The sequence below is a fragment of the Monopterus albus genome, unplaced genomic scaffold, assembly GCF_001952655.1.
Source record: "Monopterus albus unplaced genomic scaffold, M_albus_1.0 scaffold21.1, whole genome shotgun sequence".
Lineage (NCBI taxonomy): Eukaryota > Metazoa > Chordata > Actinopteri > Synbranchiformes > Synbranchidae > Monopterus > Monopterus albus.
In genome coordinates, this window is record NW_018127901.1 from 668842 (window position 1) to 691513 (window position 22672).

The 22672-nt window shown below is 43.7% G+C and overlaps 1 protein-coding gene across 1 annotated transcript in view; it reads left to right on the forward strand.

Annotated features, from left to right (window-relative positions):
* mgat4b (alpha-1,3-mannosyl-glycoprotein 4-beta-N-acetylglucosaminyltransferase B) overlaps positions 1-22672 on the forward strand; it is an 83321-nt gene that overhangs the window by 48791 nt on the left and 11858 nt on the right. Inside the window, exons 5-10 of the mRNA XM_020594072.1 lie at positions 216-262; positions 1401-1514; positions 9427-9502; positions 10313-10427; positions 21774-21904; positions 22282-22389. Of these exons, the coding sequence (XP_020449728.1) occupies positions 216-262; positions 1401-1514; positions 9427-9502; positions 10313-10427; positions 21774-21904; positions 22282-22389 (591 nt within the window). The remainder of the gene's footprint in view (positions 1-215; positions 263-1400; positions 1515-9426; positions 9503-10312; positions 10428-21773; positions 21905-22281; positions 22390-22672) is intronic.

Genomic DNA, 22672 nt, shown 5'->3' on the forward strand with positions numbered 1-22672 from the left:
TACTGCTTGCAAACCAATGATGTAAGATGATGTCATGGGGTAGGACTGGATAAGTCTGACTTCTTCCTACTCCATTCAATCATGTACTAGGTATAAGCAAATTGATATTGGATTAGCATTTGTTGGATATGTGTAAAATTATGTGTGTTGACATATCAACTGTCTTTACATGCTTGAAAGAATAAATCAAATCAAATCTCTGTGTGTGTCTTCAGGCTGACCAGCAGTACGCCAGCAGCGTAGCAGACAACCTGAAGCGCCTGTAAGTCCACCTGCATGATGGCATACTGTTTCTATGGCAACAGATGCACACAAAAGGGGTGTTCTCCACTTCCTGTTTGTGTGTTGTGTTTGATGTCAGCTCACACACTCGGGCGTTTGATCAGCAGAGTGCGCGTGTGTGTGTCACAGCATGTAGTAAAAGTGTAGCTTGTTATTGTGTGATTAATTTAACACACACACACACACACACACACACACACACACTCAGCCTGCAGGATGAACTGTGTCAGCAGCAGCAGGACGCTTTTAGTAACTCAGAAATCAGATGTGATTATTCCTGCTTTCACTTTCTATTCCTTCCCTTCTCCACCTCCTTTCCCCTCCTTCATCCTCAAACAACCTCCTTTCTTTCTTTCCTACCTTCTCTCCTCTGTTTCTATCCTTTTTTCTGTCCTTACACTCTCCTTTCCTAATTATTTATTCTTTTTCCTTCATTGTTGTTTCCTACCATTTCTCCTCTTGTCCTTCCTTCATTTTATTTTCCTTCCTTACCTCCTTCCCTCTGTCTCCTCTGTTTCTTCTCTACTTCCATACTGTTCTTTAGTGTTTATCCTCTTTTCCCTTGTCTTCTTTCTCCTCTCTGGGTTTGGTCCACCTTTTTTCTTTGTCATCCTCCACCTTCTGTCTGTATTAGCTGTGCTGCTTTAACCCTGCCTCTTTCTTTTTCATCCTGCTCTCTTTTTCTCTTTATCCTAGTTTCCTCTCATACCTCCTGCTTTGCTTTCCTTCCTTCTTCTTCCTTCTTTGTCATCACCCCCCCATTTTGATTTCCCCCTTTCCTTTCCTACCCCCCTTCTTACTTTTGTCATTCTCTCATGTTTTTTGTCTTGAATTACAAACATTCCTTCACTGTTTCCTTTTTCACACTGAGAGTGAAACTCAAAGACATGTTTGGTTAAGATCAACTTTAGGTTGTGAGTCGCATTCTTCACCAGGTGATTGTTTTTCTTACATTTTAAATGACTCCTGTGTTCTTTGTCCTTCTTTCTTTTTGTTTCTATAAGAGAAAATGGTGGATTAAGAAAAAGAAAACTGTTGGTTATGATACAAACTGGTCCTATAAAAGGAGGATCATCAGCAGCGAAGAAACGCTTCTTCATCTCCTGTTGTCTCTCTAGTTTTCCTGCAGAGATCCAGTCGGGTTTGTTGGAGGTCATCTCTCCATCCGTCCACTTCTACCCTGACTTCTCCCGACTCCGAGAATCCTTCGGCGACCCAAAGGAGAGAGTCAGGTCTGTGTGTGCACTAGAGAAACAAGCCTCTGGTGCTTTCAGCACTGTTCCAACAGCATGACTCAGTCTGTATGGAACAGCCTTGCATTTTTTGTGTGTGTGGTTTGAGTACAGGAAACTGTCCTGCTATAAAAGTCTGTTTTAATAACAACATGAAGTGAATCGTGTTTCCTATTTTTCTGTCAACGTAACATGAGCGTCAGTTCTAGACCGGCTTTTCCCTTCACTTCAGCTTAAAATATTAGACTCACTGCTTCATGTTTGGCTTGTTTTTGTTGAAGTAAGTTTGCAAAAAGCAGTTGTGTCTGCATGCAGCACTTTACACAAAGACAGTTTGTCTGCTGGCACGTCATCTGTGCTGTTAGAAAGCGGGAAACCCTCATCGGTCAGACAAATGATTGGCGTTCTTAACAGAGTGCGATTTTCATCTCCTGACTGAACCACACTGCAAAGCAGGAGCCAGGCTCCAGAGCCCATCTCTGGTATTAGGACCCAATGGGTTAAGTTGGATCTGTAGGAGTCTGTTCCAGTCTGGTTCAGTTGGCAGTCGAGTAAGAGGTGTCTTAAAGTGGGACTCGAGCTCTTGAAAGACTCGCAGCTTGTCCCTGACTCCAGATTAGACTCAGACCTGGGAATCATGACTCATAAACATTAGGAGTCAGTGAAGGATCGGTACTAAACATTAAGAGTCAGTGAAGGATCGGTACAGTACTGAACATTTCTGTAGGAGAAAGGTTTAGTTGTTACAACCCTCTTTAGTTCTTTAACGCATCACAACATGTGTGCCACCTAGAGACGTGCCCAGATAACACACAACAAGTTGTGTTGCTGTAACCTCTGGATACAAAACCCATGGACTTAACAATAAACTGCCCCCTGTAAAGATGCAGGAAGAAGATAAATGATGCTGTGTCAGATGAAAACTCATCGAGGCCGGTCGGTGTTGCAGCCTGTAAATTCGCCACATTAGCGTTAACCTTGCTGCTGTTGCTGTAATATCAGGTGTGTTGGCTCATGTTATGTAACGTGATTATCTGCTGCTCATGGTGCTACGGTTACACTAACCGATGAACTGCAGGGGATATTTTGTGTTGTAACACCACAGCCAGTCCCTGCAGCAAACTGTCAACAGTGCTGACCCCAACCTTACATCCATGATTCGTCGTTAGCTGATATGTGGTGACCTGCTGGGAACCAACGCCACAACTAAATAAAATAACTTATTTCTTTCAAAGTGACTTTAAAAGTTTCTCTTTATTGAGTTTCTGACTTTGTTCTGATTTAAACTGACGGGGTCTCATCCTTTAACTTTTAATTACAGCAGATTATCATAATTACAGCTCATACACACCAACATCGCGCACACACACGCTTGTCTCTCCGTGGTGGTGACGACACTCACTGCATCTCCTGGCCTCAGTGCAGACATGTCCTCACAATGATGGTATCAAACTAAAAATTGCTTGCACAACCATATGAAGACGCACACAGTCACGTAACAGTTTACTTGGTGTGTGCATGTGATTTTTCAGCTGCAGCAATCAAAGGAAGTGAGTGTGTTTCTCACCACTTGTGTGTGTGTATTTATGTGTGTGTTAGATGGCTCCCCAGGCGTCTGTCAGCCTGTCATGGCTAATTCATGAGGCTCTGAGCCACGCTGAGTGAGCTAACTACACACACACACACACACACACTTAAATTCTATCTCTAAAGGAAACACACACTTTCTTCCTTCAAGGGTGATGATGCAGATCGAGGTGACGACATTTTAGCTAATAAGCTGTTACTCTACCTGGCCCTGTTCCCGTGGCAACACAGGAAAGGACCAAGGTGAAAGAGGGACAGATGAAAAGAGGAGGGTGGAGGGGAGGAGAGCAGATACAGAAAGTTAATGAAGGGAAGGAAGAGAAATAAGGAGACTAGGCTGGAGTGAGGGGTAAAACAAAAGAGGATGAAGGATGGAGAGAGGAATGCCAGTGTTTTCCTACTGAAGCAGCAAACCGAGGAGATTGGACCCAAATGCAGAGCAGACACCAGACAGGCTGGCAGAATCAGCCAAACAGATTTATTAATCAAACAGGAAGCAACACTGGTCCAAATGCAGCTCAACAGGAGATCGGTCCAATCAGAGCTAAGAGTGCAAGGAAAAAGGAAAGGGGAGAAATCCAGAAACACAGGAAATAATACATGCGCTCTATTAATCACCTGTGTCGGGACCATTTATACACTGTCCTTGGTATCGGCTTTGCTTAGGGTGTGTATGCACTAGCATGAGTCATGGAAGACGTTTTAAGAGAGTAAACTGATGATGCTTTCGCTTCATATCAGCGAGTCAGAGTCGGTGATGCTGTGGGTTTATGACTCCCACTGGCAGACTGGCTGCTAATGCACCACAGCTGACATGTGCATCCAAATAAAATCCAGTATAAACACTAATACAGTCCATTAAGCTCATTTTATAGGACGCTGTTTGTTTGTATCTGAAACCAGCGAATGGCTGCAAGTTAGCAGGGAAATCAGTTTTAGAGAAGAACGAGTCCTCCTGCTTGTCATGTCAACAAGCAGATAGTTGTTTACAGACAGATTAGGAAAAATCAGTTCATCTCCTCAGTGTCCGTCATCAATCCGCCGTTCTCCTCCTCCTTCATTTCCTCTGCTGAGATCTGAGACGCATCCACCTGTTTCCTTCATACATTATGAAGCACCGAGTCCTGACACCAGCCGTCTCAGAAGTCTGTACAACCTCCATGTGTCCCTCCAGAGGCATAGCAGGAAAAGCAGAGCAAGTAGAAAACTGAAAGAGATCCTACAGAAACTGGCTTCTGGGGAAAAGTTGGGTTTTAAACTGGTTTTCTGTTTTTTCAGAGGAGCTGTATGAAAATAATTCAGCAGTAACCAGACAGAGAGGAGGAGGAAGAGGATGTGTTGTTTCTTTTAGTTTGCAGAGAACAAGAGGTTAACTTAGCACCGTGACCTAAAAAGGACTGTATAGAATTTAAAAAAAACCACAACCATCTTTCTGAGCCTCAACCAACAAACACCTAACATCTGGGAAGCAGCCGTGAGGTTTTGCAAGCAAATGAGCTGATCAGAAACAGGAAGTGGCAGGAGACAGGATGGACATTCAACATTTATGACTTGATTAGTGTGTTAGATTCACAGGAGGAGGAGGAATTTATTACTCCTGTAGCGTGCTGGCGGGTTTAGTCCAACACAGGGCCTCACAGACCCCACAACAGAAACCACTTTGGTCTCAAACGAGCGTTGGATGGATGGAGATGACCATTCGTGTTCCCCTCAGGATAATATGTTTGAAATATATTTCACTTTGACTTTCACAGTGACAAACTGAAAGCAGCAGCAGTCTAAGAACTCGTTACACCTGCAGAATTGTCAAGTGTCTGTGATTTGTACTCAGTCGTGCTTAAATCTACCAAACTGCACCTTGAACACTGCACAGTGCTGGCAGATGTTGGCTGTCCTTTTTGAGGCTGTTTCTATGTAAACCTCAGCATCTATCACTCGCTCCCTGAGGAAAATCCCATTTTCTCTCTGGGCTCCTTCATCCTGCGCTGGTCTGATGTTCTCTCAGCGGGAGATGGAGGACAGGACACTGAGCCTCAGAGTCGTGGCCTCGCAAACTAACTACTGGTTGTTCAGTTCACTTCCCACAGCGACTCATAAAAACTGAACAGCCGTATCTGATTCAACACTGCATCTTAACAGGAAGCTCAGGTGGACTGAACCAGACAGAGGACATTTTTATTAACTCTGCCTCATGAACTTCTAAATACATTATTGTCTCTGAGCACATCTGGTTTGTGCTGTGATCCTCTGCGTCAGATTCATTGTGTCTCCTCTGGGATTAACTGGTGTAATCATCAACATGTGAACAGCTTAAATATGACCCAAAGCATGTTGGGAAATAGTCTGACACCGCGCAGTCGCCTGTAAAACAGCCAGTTTTTACACTCAGTTTGGTTTGTCTGCAGGTTAAAACAATCATGTTAATCAGTGAACCTAGAGATGCTGGTAGGTGGATTCCCTCATATTTAGTCAGATGTAGGCTAACCATTTCCCCCCGTTTCCAGTTTTTATGCTAAGCTACGCTAGCCAGCTGTTAAAACAAGCCAGAGGTGTTCCTACTATCCTGACCCCTCATATAAATGGGGAGCACAGTAAAATAAAGACACCTCTAAACATAATGCAGTCCAGAACACCACCTCCTTTAATGATGAGCTCCATAAAGACAGGGGCTGTGGCTGCATTCACTTGGACCTAGTAACGTGCTCAGTGAGGTTAAAGTGAGAGACGTTGCTAACTGCATAACAAAAACCCCACTCGCACTCAGTAAATGATCACAGGAGCTGAAGGTTTAAAGTCGCCCTTTGGTCACGCTTCGGCTGCTTCTGCCTGCTCGGGGTCCGCAGAAAAGTTTCTCTTTGTTTCAGACGCTGATCGTTGCTGTTGTTGTTGGTCAGTCTCGGGTGGAGAAGCAGCTGATTTGGGGAAGAGAGAGTGTGAAACAAGGCTGCTTCTGTTTATTGTTTCCCCATAAAACCTTATAAAGCCCCTTTAAATGGTGGATAAACTGCTGTGTGAGTACGAGTGGAGGCTGCTGGAGGAGACAGTTGTTTTTGTATTTACAGCACCATAAAGTGAAGTGTCGACGGAGGGGTGGAGGGGTTTCTTGTCTTCGGGGCTGAAGACGTCAGACCTTGTGTTCATCACATGCTGCACACACATCTACAATGAAGCATTTTATGATACTTTTTAACAGTTTAAGGTCAAAGGTTAATTTCATACCAGGAACTTTGGACTCATAGTCTCTACAAACACTTCTTTATATGTTAGAAAGAATTCAGCCTCTTGAAGTACTAGTCTGGTCACAGTATGTTCAGCATTTTGCTTCAAATCCCAAACAGAAGCATCATCTCCCCCTGTTTGGTAGAAACTACAGTGAGCAGCAGTTTTGGAAAATTACTGCGCATGAGATTTGGAGATGGTTAGAAAAATATTGTGTACAGTTTCTGAACCGTCACAAACACTAAGATTTTCTATGTGCAAGGAAAATTTTAAAAAAAGCTTGAGCATGAAAGTTCTTGAACAGTTTTCTATCAAAATAATCTTTTATAACTTTCATCATTTAATGATGTTTTCGTAAGTGATTCATTCAACATTGATTTTTTTTGTTTTTTGTTTTGTGTCATTTAGTTTAGTTTTTTTTTCTTTGCTAAGAAAGGCTATGAAATGCATCTTTAGCACAGAGAGAGTGGGACAAAGAAAGAGCAACAACCAGGGTTAACATGGGTTTGGCTGTTTGACATGGAGAGGGTTAAAAGCAGCCAGAGGACTCAGACTGGATCCAGATGTGGCCTTCTTCCTTCTGGATGTGTTTGCATCTAAAGCTAAGCTGTTTGTTTTGGTAGCATTAGCCACCTAGCATGGTCATGTCTTTACCCTTGTGTTGAATTAATATGATTTTAATTTAGGAGGAACTGGAGCTTTGTGTAACGTCAGTGCTTTGTGTCACATCAGCAGTAACCAGAGCTTCTACTGGACTGACACAGTTACTGTTAGCCAGCTAACGCTAGCTTCAAACTGGAGGCTGCATTTTGTACAGTTTGTCCCAACCAGGCATCTGTAGTTCACGTCGTAGCTTCAGAAAACGGGCAGAGAGCAGTTTATGGTGTTGGCTTGTTTTGAGACTCACTAGCCCCTCTAGGCTGAAGAGACATTAGGAAGAGTAGAATTACTGAAGGAAACTTGCAGTACATGAGATAACTATATAAATAGAGGCTTTAACTACTTCTCTGTTGAATCTATCAGGGGCTTCACTGATGATAATAAAGTTTGTCAAAGGTCTGACTTGTGCTGCAGTTGTCTGACTCTTTATATTTAAACCCAGACTCTGCTCAGGTGTGATGCTGAGCTCTGAGACACCTGACGCTGGAGTTTCCTGCAGCCTCGCTCTGCTGGTGCTGTAAATATTGACCCGTGTGTGTTTGCATGGTTGTCGAGCTGCTCTGCTGGCTACCAAGTCTCGTCTGCACACACTGATTTAATTCACTGCTGATTGCTTTGTGCTGTTTCTGGGAATGACTGAAATTCAGGAACCGCCGGTGTTTTTCCATTACACAGGCTGAAGGTATCGGTGGGAACCTGCAGTCTTAAAACGTTAATCCTTCAGATCTTCATGTGAGGCACATCTACTGCATATTTTTTCTCAGTGCTATTTTTGTAGCAGCATTCATTATAATTAGCATCTCTGAAGTTGTTTCCACTCCGTGTAGTAGTGTCCTTCTGCACAGAGATGCACTGGCACGGTGCAGATGACAACAGGTCACACTACTGTTTGAGCCACTGGAGGATCACGTCACGTCTGACCAGAGAGCTTTAACGGCACTGAACGGGTGAACACGCAGCACGGTGCATGACACCATGACTACAGAATAGCTTTGGACATGCTCGGTGCCTGGAGCCACAGCTGAGATGTTAGAATTATTCATGTCACCCAAAACAATTTCTACACTAAGTTGTTTTTATTTTATTTAAGACAAATGCGTGTTCTGACCCAAATGTGTTTCTGGTCATCCAATCGGTTTGGTACAACACAGTCCTGTCCTGCAGACATTAAAAACTGGTTTTCTCTTCCTTTAACTAAGTTCAGAGAAGCCTCCAGGCTCAGACTCCTCCAGTGATCATGTTTCCCCTGTTTATGTCCACTGTCCTCCTGCATAGCAGCACAGCACAGAAATCTGGGCCTTTCTTTTGACAGCCAGGAGACGTCAGTGGTCCAAATGTGTTTAATGCACCTTCGCAATATATCAAGAATTAGATCCTAATTATCTACAAAGAACCTGGAAATTGTCATTCATTACTTCCCAGTTAGAGCATTGTAAATCACTTTACTGTTGTCTCAGTCAACACAACCTGCCCAACCCCCCCCAGTCCTGAACACCTGAACACTGCAGCAAAAACTAAAGGCCTTATAGCTGAGAGCATCCTGCTACCTGTCTGCTTCAGTATAGATTTAAAATAACCAGTACTTTAATGCTTAAGTTTAAAGTGCTGATGGGGTTGGCCCCTGGTTATATCTCTGAGCTGCTGACCCTTCATGGACCCCAGCGCAGTCCGACATCCTCTGATATGTGGCATGTTTTGGAAATAACAAAAGCACCAGCTTTATCCTTTAAGGCTGCAGAAGATGTACAGTGATTTGTTCTGACAGACCTGTGCCGCAGAGCTGCATGCTGATTGGCTGAAAGCTGCCGAGTCTCATTTCCATAATCAGGTTAGTCTGCCATCGCTGCTTCGTGCTGCTACTGGTTAAACTGAGAGGATCATCAAGCACACTTCCTACATTGTTGTGTGTAGCTGTGTACATGGACAGTAGTGTGTGTGTGTGCCTTTGTATTACACTTTGTATCATGAGGACCGAAACCTCTTAACACACTCACACTGTGGGGACTCGCCATCATAGTGGGGACTAGCTTCTGGTGCCCACAAGGGACAAAAATCACAACATTTTAGGGTGGCAACATGGTTTAGGTGTTAGGGTCAGGGTTAGGCAAGTAGTGGTTATGGTTAAGGTTAGGTCTACACAAGGAATGAAAACACAGCGTGCATGTGTGTGTGCGTTTTACTCATGGTGTGGGGACATAAATCTGTTTAAACCACTGCACTGTGAAGACTCATCTTCCTCCTGGGGATAAAAATCAGGTCCCTCTAATGAAAATCATTACATTTTAAGGTGAAGCCTTAGTTTATTGTTTAGTCCAGGAACATGTAAGTCAATGTAATGTCCTTAGAAGTCATACACGACTGTGTGTACGTGTGTGTTACAGGATGTCAGGCCGTGTTTCATGTTGAGAACTTCTGGTTATACTGTTCTCCTCCTCCTCTTCCTCAGATGGAGGACGAAGCAGATCCTGGACTACTGTTTCCTGATGATGTACGCTCAGTCTAAAGGAACGTACTACGTCCAGGTAGGAAGCAAACTCTCCTGCCAGCTGCTGACATTTGATGCCTGCTTGTTTCCTGTAGTTCGTCACACATCAGTTCTGTAGTATACATCACACACTTACCTGGTACAGGTAACACGTGCCAGGACCTCATATACACTGAATACACACACTTGAAAATGACCACGAAGATGCAAATTGAATACAAAGAGACAAAACAACTACAGTGTGTCACAAAATGATTACAAAGCAGTCACATCATTTGTGGTCATTTTGTGTCTCTCTCAGTCATAAGCTGATGCAACTGTGGCATTGTGGGTAGACTGCGAAAGCAGTACAGTAGTGAGAGGCTAACAGAGACAAGTGCTCTCAGGTCCCTGTCCTGCCATGAATGTTGGTGCTGAAACACAGAAAATGACTGTCAGCGTGTCCTCAACTCTCTGACAGACAGTTTCCAGGAGGGCTTTCAGTGACTGTCACAGTGCGCTGTTATCCGGAGCTCTTTATGTGGAGGGCTGTTGTGATCTGCAGCTTTGTCCTCGAACACAGCCAGAGCTGAACTGGGTTCATTTTCAGCAATTTCCTAGCGACAGAACAATCTCAGCACCACCATCTCTGCTGGCAGTGACAGAGCTTCAGCCGCTCTGACAGAAACAGCCTTGCTGTTTTACATGTCTCACTCTCTGTACTTTGCAGAGCTTGTTTCCTCTCTGTGAGTTCTTCTTGTAATCGAATGCATTTAGCTGGTGTAACTGTTAACACTCTGAGCTGCGTAACTGAATACTGAGACCACCCCTCATCATCATCATCATCCCCCTTCTCTCTCTCCTACAGTTAGAGGACGACATAGTTGCTCGTCCAAACTACTTCACCACCATGAAGAACTTTGCATTGCAGCAGCCCTCGGAGGAGTGGATGATCCTGGAATTTTCCCAGCTCGGCTTCATCGGTGAGTCAGCGTTTAGCATCAGAATAACAACAGCAACAGTAATGATGATCCTCATTATCATAACGAGCAGAGAGGTTGAGCGGCTCCGCACAGCTGTGTCCCTTCATGGAGGATCTCCATTACTACTGGGGAACAAAGTCTCTAAATCAGTCACAGTAAAACCTGATCGCATTATAGATGGCACCAAAACACGCTGGTAAACTCTTTCATAAGTTTGTAAATGGACATGAATCCCAATCGCCATGATTGCCCCCACGTTTCTCTCACTTATGCCCTATCCTTGCATCTTAGTTCCACCCACCAAACAGTTGTTACTTTAGTGAGCGCTGAGGCCTGTTAGGTCAAATCCAGGTTGTGGAAGGTCATCCGTACATGGAGCATCTTAGACTGTAGTCTGTGGCTGCCTGGCACATGCACACATTTCCTTCAGGAAATGCAAAATATCCAGCTTTCAGTGTTGAATGGCAACACTCATCATACAGTTAAACACTGAGAGATGTAGCTGAAAGCCCTGAACAGTGTGTAAGGGATCTTTGAGGCAAGTTTGATGTACAGTAGCTGAAAGCCCTGAAAAGTGTGTAAGGGATCTTTGAGGCAAGTTGATCTGGTAACACACTCCAAAGAGTCAAGAATGAGGTTCAGTGTTTAAAGTTTCTGGTGCAGCAGTCAGCGAGGCGAGGAGCAGGCAGGATGTAAAACTGGAAGCTGATTTCCAGTCCTGCAGCTGTTCAGAGCTCTGGCTGATGGACTATTACACCCAGCATGAAAACTGAAGCGTGTGATCTGCTTTCTAATGATTCTGTCGGGACTAATCAATGGCTCCCATCTTCATGGATCCAATCAGCCGATGCCAACCTGAGTTCCACAGGCTGATCTGAAGTCAGATTTTTCCAGCACTGCAAAACGAAGGCCGGATGGCTGGTTGCAGAGACAGGGCCACAGAGAGGATAGTGACTGGTTGGTGTTTTTGTGTCCTCGCTGACGAAGTTTCAGCTCAGTGATGCTGATGGACTAATGTCACCAGTAAAATGTTTTCATTGCAGTGAAGCATCTCAGATATTTCTCATAAAAACGGTTCATTTTGCCAATAGATTGCAGTTAGTCTTAGTCTCTCAGTTGAAAAGGTTTAGTAGTTTTAGTCACGTTGAGTTATCACATTTTTTGTCACTTTTAGTCAACAAAGACTAAAGATGTAATGTTGTCATCACTGAGCTGAGACTGTGTGCGTCTTGTGTGCAGTCACCACTGTTACAGATGTTGTTCCTGCAAAACACTCAGTTCACACACAGTGTCCATGCCACCGTTCCATTTTTCACATTATTGTCAGGTTTGTATTTGTTGACAAAAGATGCTATAAATTTCATCATAGTCATCATGATTCAGCATCAGCCCCTCACAGACTGGTAACAAACATGGAGGAGAGCGGCGACAGCGACGGGGTCAGTGGAGAGACCAGGACGTTTCACATGTGGTGGACGTTTATGGAGAAGCTTCTGATCAGGACAAACTGGGAGGAACATATCGTAACCCAGTGGTTTGGGAGGAAACTGGGCCACACACAACCTGGTTGTTATTCTTGTGCGCACGTGGCTCACATTTCACTTACATTTGTGCACGTGTAGCAGTTTAGGAGCTCAGCGGTGTTCACACTGGGGTCAGGTACACGGCACTGACATGGACGGGAAGCAGCGACACAACAAGGTCAGATCTGAGTGAAACATCAAAATGATGAGAATGCAGCCACAGTTGAGTCGTGTATCCAGTGCTGGGTGTATTTCACTGCTTTCACTGTACGACTGATCCCCCAACGCCTCCTGGCCTTTCTGATTACTTGAACTTCTGGATCTAGTTTCCTCTGTTCGTCTAAACCAGATGACTCCTCGCAAAGAGATGACGGTGTGAATGCAGCTCTGTTTGCTGGTGGTTCTTGCTCCAGGACAAATGATGGTGACCATGTGTGTGTGTGTGTGTGTGTTCTTACCTTGAAAACAAAGTTTGAACTTTCAGAGCTAAATGTCACAATCTGCTTCCCAGCCAGACAAATCCCACAGGAACCGGGTGAGTCTGAACATGTGCACGCTGACAATCACAGATGGAAGAAAACACAGAGATGAAGCATCTTTAATTAACATCAACTGAGGCTGATGTTTCTGAACTGAGCCAGCTGACATCCAGAAGTCAGTGCTGGCTCAGGGAATGTGAATGAAAGGTATCTGTCAGCACTGCATGTGTGAAGGTCTGTGGGATTCACTTACATGCGTCTTGAAAATAGAAACGTCTGAATAGTTCTGCAGTTTCTGAAACCCGCTGAACCCGTCCACTTTCTGCTGCTTGTCCAGGTGTGGGTTCTGATGGCAGCAGATGAAGGCGCCCAGCCAGCCGCTGTGCCAGGATCACACTTTGATTTGATGTGATTTTCAACTATGTGATACTAAAAAACTCTCACACAGGCTTCACAGCTAAAGTGTGTGTATTTGTGGTGTGATGTTTCTTCATCCTCCTCCTCTCTGTGTTTACAACTCCAGCCTCTACACACACACATCTTGACTTTCCCATGAGGCTCTGCAGCTACACTTTCCTCTAATAGGTCCCTCAGTGCTCAGCCTGTCGTTACTGGGACCAGCACAGAGGAATCATACGCTCATTAACCCTCCAGAGGCTGAGACCCAGCGATGAGCACTGCTAAGCTCAACAACACCAAACGCTGCTGCTTCTCACAGATCCAATGTCTAACACATCACAAAGGGCGGGGAAACACCTGCAGCTGTTAAAGGAAGATGTTCCACCTTCACAAACACTCTTACATCTCTACAGAGCAGAGTTAAAGAGAGGGAGCAGGTTAACATCGGCTGTCTGAGCTGCTGACGATGACGCTGAATACACTTTAGAGAAACTGCACATTTGGCACCTGCTGTCTGCAGGACCTACATTGTCCTCTGTCCCCTTGTCTTTGGTCCTGTTTGGACGGGTTCTCAAGGCAAGGCAGGTTCCCACTGTGTGTCTGGTTTGGGGATCTCAGAGTCACTTCTCTGCTTTTTTGCAGATGATGTGGTTCTGTTGGCTTCATCAGACTGGCACCCCCCCAGCATGCATTTGGGTGGTTTGCAGCTGAGTGTGAAGTGGTTCAGACCTCCAAGTCTGAGGTCATGGTTCTCCACCAGAAATCAGTGAAGTGCTGCCCCAAGTGAAGGAGTTTAAGTGTGTCAGGGTCACAGTGAGGGAAAACTGGAGCATGTTGACAGGTGGACTGGTGCAGCATCAGCAAAAAAAAGCAGGAATCTGGGTGTCGTACCAGAGGGAGCTGAGCTGGTAGGCAAAGTTTTCAATCTACCAGTCTATATGCTGACTCTCACCTCTGGCTTTGGGTAGTGCAAGGGGAGAGCTGAAAACATGACAGTGGCTGAGAGCTACTCTTGCTTTATATTAGGCTACTGACATGTATTCACATATTGTATCAGAACCTTCAAACAGATCACATGTTGTATCAAAAACATAAACGACATCAGCCATTGCGTCAGATTGCCTCATCAACACAAACATCAATCGAGGCAGTTAAGCTAGGCTGCTTAAAACCCCTCTGTCCCCAACTGCCACACTTTGATTTTGTGTTACTTACACATTCTGAGGATATCACATTCTCAGATGTCCACTGCAAACAAACGTCCACAGCCCCTGTTAGAAATCATAAGAAAAGACGCTCCTGATAGCGCCAGTGCATTGACAGCCGGTAGCACATCCAGTGGTACATAGCAGATTTGGCATAGTGTTGCTTACTTTGATGAAATGTAGCTTAAACAGGCTACAGGCCAGAGCACGACTAACTCAATCCATGGCAACGCACTTCCTGTTTCTTGTACAGTAACCTTACGTGATTATTGTTTCATTTAAGTGAAGACTTAATGTGACATTGTCCAAAAGAGTTGCTAACATCATTGAACGGCACAACTGACGTAAACAACCTTGACAGCAGCATCACTCATTTGCATGCATTGTAGGCTGCATATCTCTGGACCTTTAGGTGAGCTACTCAGAATCGAGGAGTGAGCTACTGGTGTTGGAGACCCCCTGGGATAGTGACTGAAAGACTGAGTGTGACTGCAAGTGGGACAATATTTCCTCGGTAGGGCGGCTGGACTCAGCCTTATCAGAGATATGGCATGGAACTCGGAGTAGAGCAGCTACTCCTTCACGTTGAAAGGAACCAGCTGAGGTGGTTCAGGATGCCTACTGAGCCTGGCAGTCCCCGTGACCCAACGCTGGACAGAGCGGTAGTTGGTGGATGGATCGATAATGTGCCATAAAGTGAGATACAAAATGACTTGGTTAGGTTTTGGGTCAAAAGGTACGTACTTGGTTAGGTGTAAACACAAAAAACAAGTAGTTTAGTTTGGGGAAAGACTGTGGTTTGAGTATTTGTTAGAGAAACTACTTTTATTGTCATGTACATGAGTACAATAAAATTAGATGTGCCACATCTGATCAGTGCAATATAAAAACATAAAATACCCATTCTCACAGCCACAATAACCACACCCACACAAACATAAAAGAAATGGATTATTTCTAATTATATATATTTAATACTGAGTGAAGGCATCAAATCATTACACACAATTGTAATTAGCAGCATTCACAGTTTGGATAGCCCAAGAATAAAAGCTGTTTATAAGTCTATAAGTTTATAAGGGGGCAGGAGGGTGAACAGTTCATGTCCAGGGTGCGTATTGTCCTCCAGTTATGCAAACTTGTAACATTTGTGCTTTATCATAAAATGCCCTGATCTCATTCCTCCTCCCTTGTTCCTCTAGCACCACCCTCAGAACCCTCCGCTATCGCTAAAGAGTCTAAACTCAAGTCAGGGTTTCTGTATTTGGCTGCTGCAGGTTTCATTTGGTTGGCGGCCCCGTTCCTGTCCAACAGCATGTGACTGCATCTCAGTGTGAAGCAGGTCCATTTTCAAATGAAATGATTATTAAAGTTAAACTGTAAGCACTGTAAGTAATAAAACTAAATTACTTTATGACAAAGTACCACATCAGTGTTTACTGGATGGTTTAACTGTTCCCAAAGACTCAGAATGTTCTTGTAACTCGGGTAAAAGACCAGGTTTGTTTACTGGGTTGGATCAAATCAAAGGTCAGAGTTTTTCACTGTAATGAATGAAGTATTTGTATTTTCAAAGTACATTTAAGAAGTAAAGTTGGCAGATTTCATCAGATTGAACTGAACTGCTCAGATTTTCAGTGTTTAATTCACTCCTGCAGTAAACAGCCTCCATTTCACTCAGACATCTGCATCTGGTTGTTGTGCAGTTAAAAACAGGAGCCTGAGTGTCTTGTGATGCTCAGTGTGTGTAGGCTCTGCTGAAACTCTCTCTGTGCTCGGGGCACCGCTTCCTCCATCAAAAGAAATTAAACATTTTAAGTGTGAATTATTGATTGTGCTAACTGCTGTGGAGAAAACAATCAATTATGTCATTATGTGTGTGATCATCTCCCTGGTGCTGGAAGCCTCGGGGACGGACGCTGCTCAGGAAAGAAACCAGTCTGTTTATCAGGGGCTGAGCTGCAGCGTCTCGTTTGTTTGTTAGAGCCGGTTTGGAAAGAGCCATGGCGAACATGTGCTGAATGTGCCACAGCTGCTGAGAAGCCGTGTTGTATGTGAGATGTAAAGGAGGGCTGTGTGTGAAGCTGATGAAACTGTTGCATTACGGGCCGTCTGAGGAGGAGGAGTGTGTCGCTCTCGGCCTTCATCACACGCTCTTTGTTCCTTCTCCAACATCATCTGGCTCTCAGGTCAAATTATTAGCATATTATAATTCACTGTTAGAGTTTGAATTCAAATGTAGTGAAATCAAGACAAAACACAAGCCGGCTAGACTCAGTCAAACATTCTGTGGATGGTGCTTTACATGATGCGTTCAGACGTTTAAACCACAAACTATCGGTGGCTGGATGTTTGATATTTTAACTTTATTCAGCTTCACTCATCATCTGAGAAACTGCAGTTTCTAGTTTTACTTAATTTCTGTGAGTTCACATCGGGTGTGACTGTCTTTAGGTCACGTCTGGACTGAGCCTTGTGTTTCGTTTGTGATGATGTTGTTGTTGTTTTTTTTTACTAATTCCCATTAAAATAGGACAGACTTTATTGTCCCTATGGAGAATTTGCCTTGGACCTCATAGTATCATACATGCGACCAAACACATTAACACTACAATACAAACAGCCGCCCATCCATCAGTTAGACATGCCTAAAAGTGCACACATTAAATACCACAATAAAAAAAGTTCGTGCCAGTTTACCATTTGAGACTGGTACATTGATAAGCTCTTAAAAATGCTGTTGAATATCTACTTATAACCACATTATAGTATGTTATAAACATGTATTCCATGTGGATTTAGTTCTTATAAGTGCTAAATGGGGTGTGAGGCTACATATCTATGTGTTTTCTTTTAACTGAGGGGCTCCCACAAATATTCTGCCTTTTGTGTCACTGTTAATGACATCAGTGAAAACTGTGCTGGAAAATATTCCCAGTTGAAGTCTTCTTGGAAGAAACATGTTTAAGAACTAAAGAGTCCACAGAGACCAATAAACGTTAATGTTAATCTCACTTCTCCTTTTCAAGATAAACCCGGTGACACAAACTGCAAAGACACACACAGTCAGGGGTCTCTTCCTGTGTTGGAGGGGTGGAGGGCCTTTTACTTGTCTGTACTCGGGATCTCATAGTCTCATAATCCTTAAGTATAGGACAAATAGACGATACACTGAAATGTTATCTGCGTCCTCCAAAATAAAAGTCCCCACATTGTGGGATTTTATAGGGATTTATATTGTCCTGTTCATAATTTAAATGGACCCCAGCCTTAACCATTAAATCAAGTCATGACCAAACAAAGTTTTGAAGAATTGAAGCCTGAACATTTTCTCCCTCTCAGATACAAGAGCACTAACTCACACCTCGTCCACTCTTCATCTCACTCTCTCTCTCAACACAAAGAGCAGAGGTCTTGTCTTTACATGGTTGTGTACCCCTCTCCTCTCCTGCATCACTCTACCCCTCGCTTTCCTTTTTGTGCTGAAGTCCGGGTTGTTAGTCTGCGGCTCAAATGAGGAGCTGCAGCTTGGTAATGTTTCTGATATTATGTTCACTTGTCTGAATGAATGAACTTAATGAGTCACAATATTCAGTTGTTTGTATGATGTTCTTGCAGCATGTTGGCAGCACAAAGCCTCTTGCTGCAAGTCAGGCTCGAATGTGTTGGAGAGGAGGTGGAGAGAGATGCAGAAACAGATGGAGAGAGAGGGAGAGATTTACAGAAAGATGGCGGCGGATGGAGCAGCACAAGTCTCTGAGCTGCATGGATGCTGTGTTTTTCTCCCTCCAGACTATCTGAGCATCAGAATTTCCTCCCCTTGTCCCTCTGTCCTCCCTCTGGTCCTCGGCTTTGACCTCAGGAATCCTCTCCGACCCCGAGTTGCCCGCGAGCAGTGGCTGCTGTAATAAATTCATCATTGTGAAGCTGACTCACTGAATTAAATCAGAGGGAGGAGAGAGCTCCGGAGCTGCAGGGCTGCTCTCTAGTTCAGCTCTTTAAAGCTGGGTTTTGCAGTTGCTAACTTTAGCTTCTGCTCAGCCTCGTTTACATCTGCAGGCGTTTCATTTTTTCTGTTGTCTTGTCGAACATCTGGCCCTCTGGAGGTTCAGCCGGTCAAACCGATCAGGGTGGACCAGGAGGAGGCAGGAGTATGGCTCAGCTCAGTGTTGGCCTTTTAATTTGCCCTCTTTATTGTTTCAGTCCAGAGGGAGATGGTCTGTTCGGTTCAGTTTTTGACCTTTGTTTCTCAGAGAAGCTTCCCTGAGCTCAGCCGGCTCTGTGCTCAGACGGCAACAGAAACAACCAGACTGAAAATCCAACAGATATGAAGCCAGAGCTATTCAGGTGTCTGCCTCATTTTAATTCATCAAATAAGCAATTAATCAGTTCATTCATTCATTCATTTTCTCCTAGAGGGGATCATGTGACTGACAGTCAAGTCAAATATTATTTACATAGCCCAATATCACAAATTACCCTTAACAGCTGAACACACAGAGGTGCTAAAGGAAAAACAGTGACAGCTGCGATACACTGTGTGTAGCCACACAGCAGGCCTTCTGCTCCTGGAAACAAAGCTGAGCACCTCAGCCTCACTATCCATGTACCAACAAACACTAATACACCAGGTGCTCCGAGAAAAGAAGTCAAGTATTACTTTTACACTTATTCAGTTGTGTAAAGTTGGGCATCAGTACATCACCAGATCAATGCTGGGATTGTTAGAAGGCAAAGGAGTACGATGCCATAAAGACAAAACTATAGTCACCATTTATGAGACTTAAACTAACTTTGCTGCATACACAGTAAAGATTTTAATCTGAGAAAAGTGTTTTGGGAACCCAGGATATAGGCTTGATGTCAACATTGGTAGGGGCAAAATATACCCGAACTGCATCTGAGATATGGCTCAGGTTTTACACCCGCCTCCCTTCCTGACGCGACCCTCCATTTTTGTCCAGGCGTGGCACCTGATCATGGAGTGTAGTAGTGTGTGCAACCCTAGTGGCTGGGCGTGGCTACTGTACCTGGTGATCCCCATCCAAGTCCTAACCAGGCTCTGTCCTGCTTAGCTTCTGAGATCAGACTATTACTCCTCTTTGGAAATACCTAACTGATGCCTTTTGTTTCTCTGGTGGAAAACAGTCCCCCAACAAGAGCCTGTGCTTTAGATTCATTCATCTGCTGCTGCTGCTGCAAATGGCCTAACTGTATAATAATGAATGAAGGTATCCAGCTGTGCCAGCTGTGTTGTAGAGTGTGAGTGTGTGTGTGTCATCAGGTTGTTCTGAACGAGAGTCACTAGTGGGAGTAAATCAGAGAATCCTGTACAGAGCTCCATCACAAGCTGTACTTTTTAAAGACCATTTCTTTAGCTGGGGTAGTGTTAGCTTGTGCTGCCCAGCAGCAGATGTAATCAGGCTGCTGCTCAGGTGCGTTAATGTCTGAGGCTGAGAAGGCGTCACAGTTGATTTCAAGGTAATTGCAGGTAAGGGCTGATTAATATTATGCCAGCTTGCGATATGTACATAGAGTTTAAACAGGAACTGGAGCTGAACAAGTACTTATGTGAAAACCGAAGGTGCAGACAGGCCATTTGTGAGTAGAACTTCCAGGTTATTAGTAGAGCATCAGCCACCTCTGTAATGACAACGTCCATCATGTTTTGTTTGAATGAATGACAGAGAAAAGTATCTGCTAAAGTATTTAAACTTCCCAAGTGTGTCTGAATTCATGTCAATATTACAGGCAGACAGGCTGAAGTGGTTGGAAAGTTAGCTGCCTTTTGAAAAATGTATTACTTTGGTTTGAGTAATTCATGCTGTGTTTCAGTGTTTTCATGATTTTGGGTTTGATTGTCTGGTTTCCATGCTACAAAATCATGGTTGTAAGTTAAATATATGAGCTTTGCAGGTGGGTTTCCAAAACTGGAAACGTGTAGGAGTCTGGATAGAAGATGAAAATCCTCTTCCCATTTTGCAAATGTGTTAAAACTGCTTTAATTACATTTCTTATTTTTTTCTGCAAGCAGGCACTAGTGGGATATCAGAGCACCTGGCTGGCAGTTATGTGTGATTGAAAGGACATATTCTGATCAAAGATGACTCCAAGGTTCCTCACAGTAGTACTGGAGGCAAGAGCTATGTCATCTAAAGTAACTATATGATTAGACAGCAGATTTCTAAGGTTTTCAGGCCCAAGCACAATAACTTCAGTTTTGTCAGAGTTTAGAAGTAAGAAGGTGCAGGTCATCCAGGCCTTTATGTCTTTAAGACATGCTTGAAGTTTGACCAGCTGACCTGATTCATTTGGCTTCATAGATAAATATAACTGAGTATCATCTGCATAGCAATGGAAATTTATGTTGTGCTTCCTGATAATATTGCCTAAAAGGGAGCATGTATAAAGTGAAGAGAATTGGACCTAACACAGAGCCCTGTGGAACACCGTGACTAACTTCAGTTTGTGTGGAACATTCATCATTAACATGAACAAATTGAAATCTTTCAGATAAATAAGATTTGAACCAAATTAGCGCAGTTCCTTTAATCCCAATAACATGTTCAAGTCTCTGCAGTAAGATGCTGTGATAAATGGTGTCAAAAGCAGCACTGAGATCTAAGAGGACAAGTATGGAGACAAGTCCTTAGTCTGAGGCTAGGAGAAGATCATTGGTGACTTTCACCAATGCGGTTTCTGTACTATGATGGACTCTAAATCCTGACTGAAAATCCGCAAACAAATCATTCTTGTGCAAGTGGTCACATAACTGCTTTGCAACAGCTTTTTCAAGGATTTTGGAAATAAATGGAAGATTGGATATTGGTCTATAATTAGCTAGGACACCTGGGTCAAGAGTAGGCTTTTTGAGTAGAGGTTTAATTACTGCAACCTTAAAAGCCTGTGGAACATAACCTGTTAATAGAGAGAGGTTAAGCAGATCTAGTATGGATGTGTTGATTAGGGGAAAGACGTCTTTGAGCAGCCTGGTCGGGATGGGGTCCAGGAGACATGTTGATGATTTAGATGAAGCAATTGTTGAGGTCAACTCAGAGAGATCTATAGGGGAGAAGTAGTCCAAGTATAAATGAGGTCTTACAGATGTTTCTAAAGCCATTGTAGTAGATGGCACATCTGTGAGAGCTGTGGGAGTGGTCCGACCAATTTTTTCTCTAATAGTTGTGATTTTATTTGTAAAGAAGCTCATGAAGTCATTGCTGCTGAGATCTAAGGGAATGTTAAGCTCAACAGCACTGTGGCTCTTTGTCAGCCTGGCTACAGTGCTGAAAAGAAACCTGGGGTTGTTCTTATTTTCCTCAATCAGTGATGAATAAAATGCGGTTCTGGCACTATGAAGGGCTTTCTTATATGTTATTAAACTATCTTTCCAGGCTATGAAAAACTCTTCTGACTTAGTGGAGCGCCACCTCCTTTCCAGTTTTCGTGATGCCTGCTTTAGGGGGCAGAGCTGCGAGCTGTACCACGGGGCTAGCCTCCTCTGTTTCAGAAGCTGTAGATAGATACATATAGATAGATTTTTTAGAAATGTCTCCAGAACATTTCCACTGATTTATTCAGGATGTCCTTTCATCTGGGACATGACTTTACTCCTGGGTTAGTCTGAGTTTCTCAGTTTTGGCCCGTAAGTTGGCTCCACCCAAACACAGAAAACTGGAGGGCAGTTTTCTGACCAGATAAAATAAAATCATCTAAGTCAACTCCCCTCTTCTCCTTCAGGTAAGATGTTCAAGTCCATGGACCTGTCACTCATTGTGGAGTTCATGCTGATGTTCTATAAGGACAAACCCATCGACTGGCTACTCGACCACATCATGTGGGTCAAGGTGTGCAATCCTGAGAAGGATGCGGTGAGTAGGTCCTGATTTTATCAACTGTAGCAGAAACTAAAACACCTGAATGCTCCTCTGTTCAGCAGACATCAGCACTAGTAGCAAGGTTTATGTTCCTTGTGCCCTGGTTTAGAACCATCCTGGAGGTGTCATACTATTTTAACAGACACAGAAAAGTGAAAAAATGAATCCAAAATGTAATTATACGTTAAACTGACAAATGTAATATGCACTTTGAGTTTAGTTTCCTGCTTTTCACTGTGCTTAAAGAAAATCAAGCTGATCAACAACCCGAAGAATTAAAAATGTTCTTCCAGCAGCTCAGTAAAGTTTCTCTCTGACATTAAACAGATGATGTATCTGTAACCTCGTGTGTTTGTGTATCTCCCCTTCAGAAACACTGTGACCGGCAGAAAGCCAACCTGAGGATTCGGTTCAAACCATCTCTCTTCCAACATGTTGGCACCCACTCGTCTCTGGCTGGAAAAATACAGAAACTCAAGGTAATGAATGAATGAGTGTGTGTACTGAGCCGGTTCACATCTGTAAATAATTTGGTACAGCAGGGTGACGATAGCAGCCAACACCGAAGGGCACTCAATAGCTGATTAACACATTTATGTGCCTGAGTCACTTCTCATGTTTAATTTAAAGTTTTCTTGAGTAGTTTTAAATCAAAATAAGTTATTTATTCTTGGGGTCTGGTGCTACATGAGTGCTTTCGCTAACTCCTGTTTTCACTGGACTTATTTTTATGTGACTAGGAGGAAAAGAAAAACCACAGCT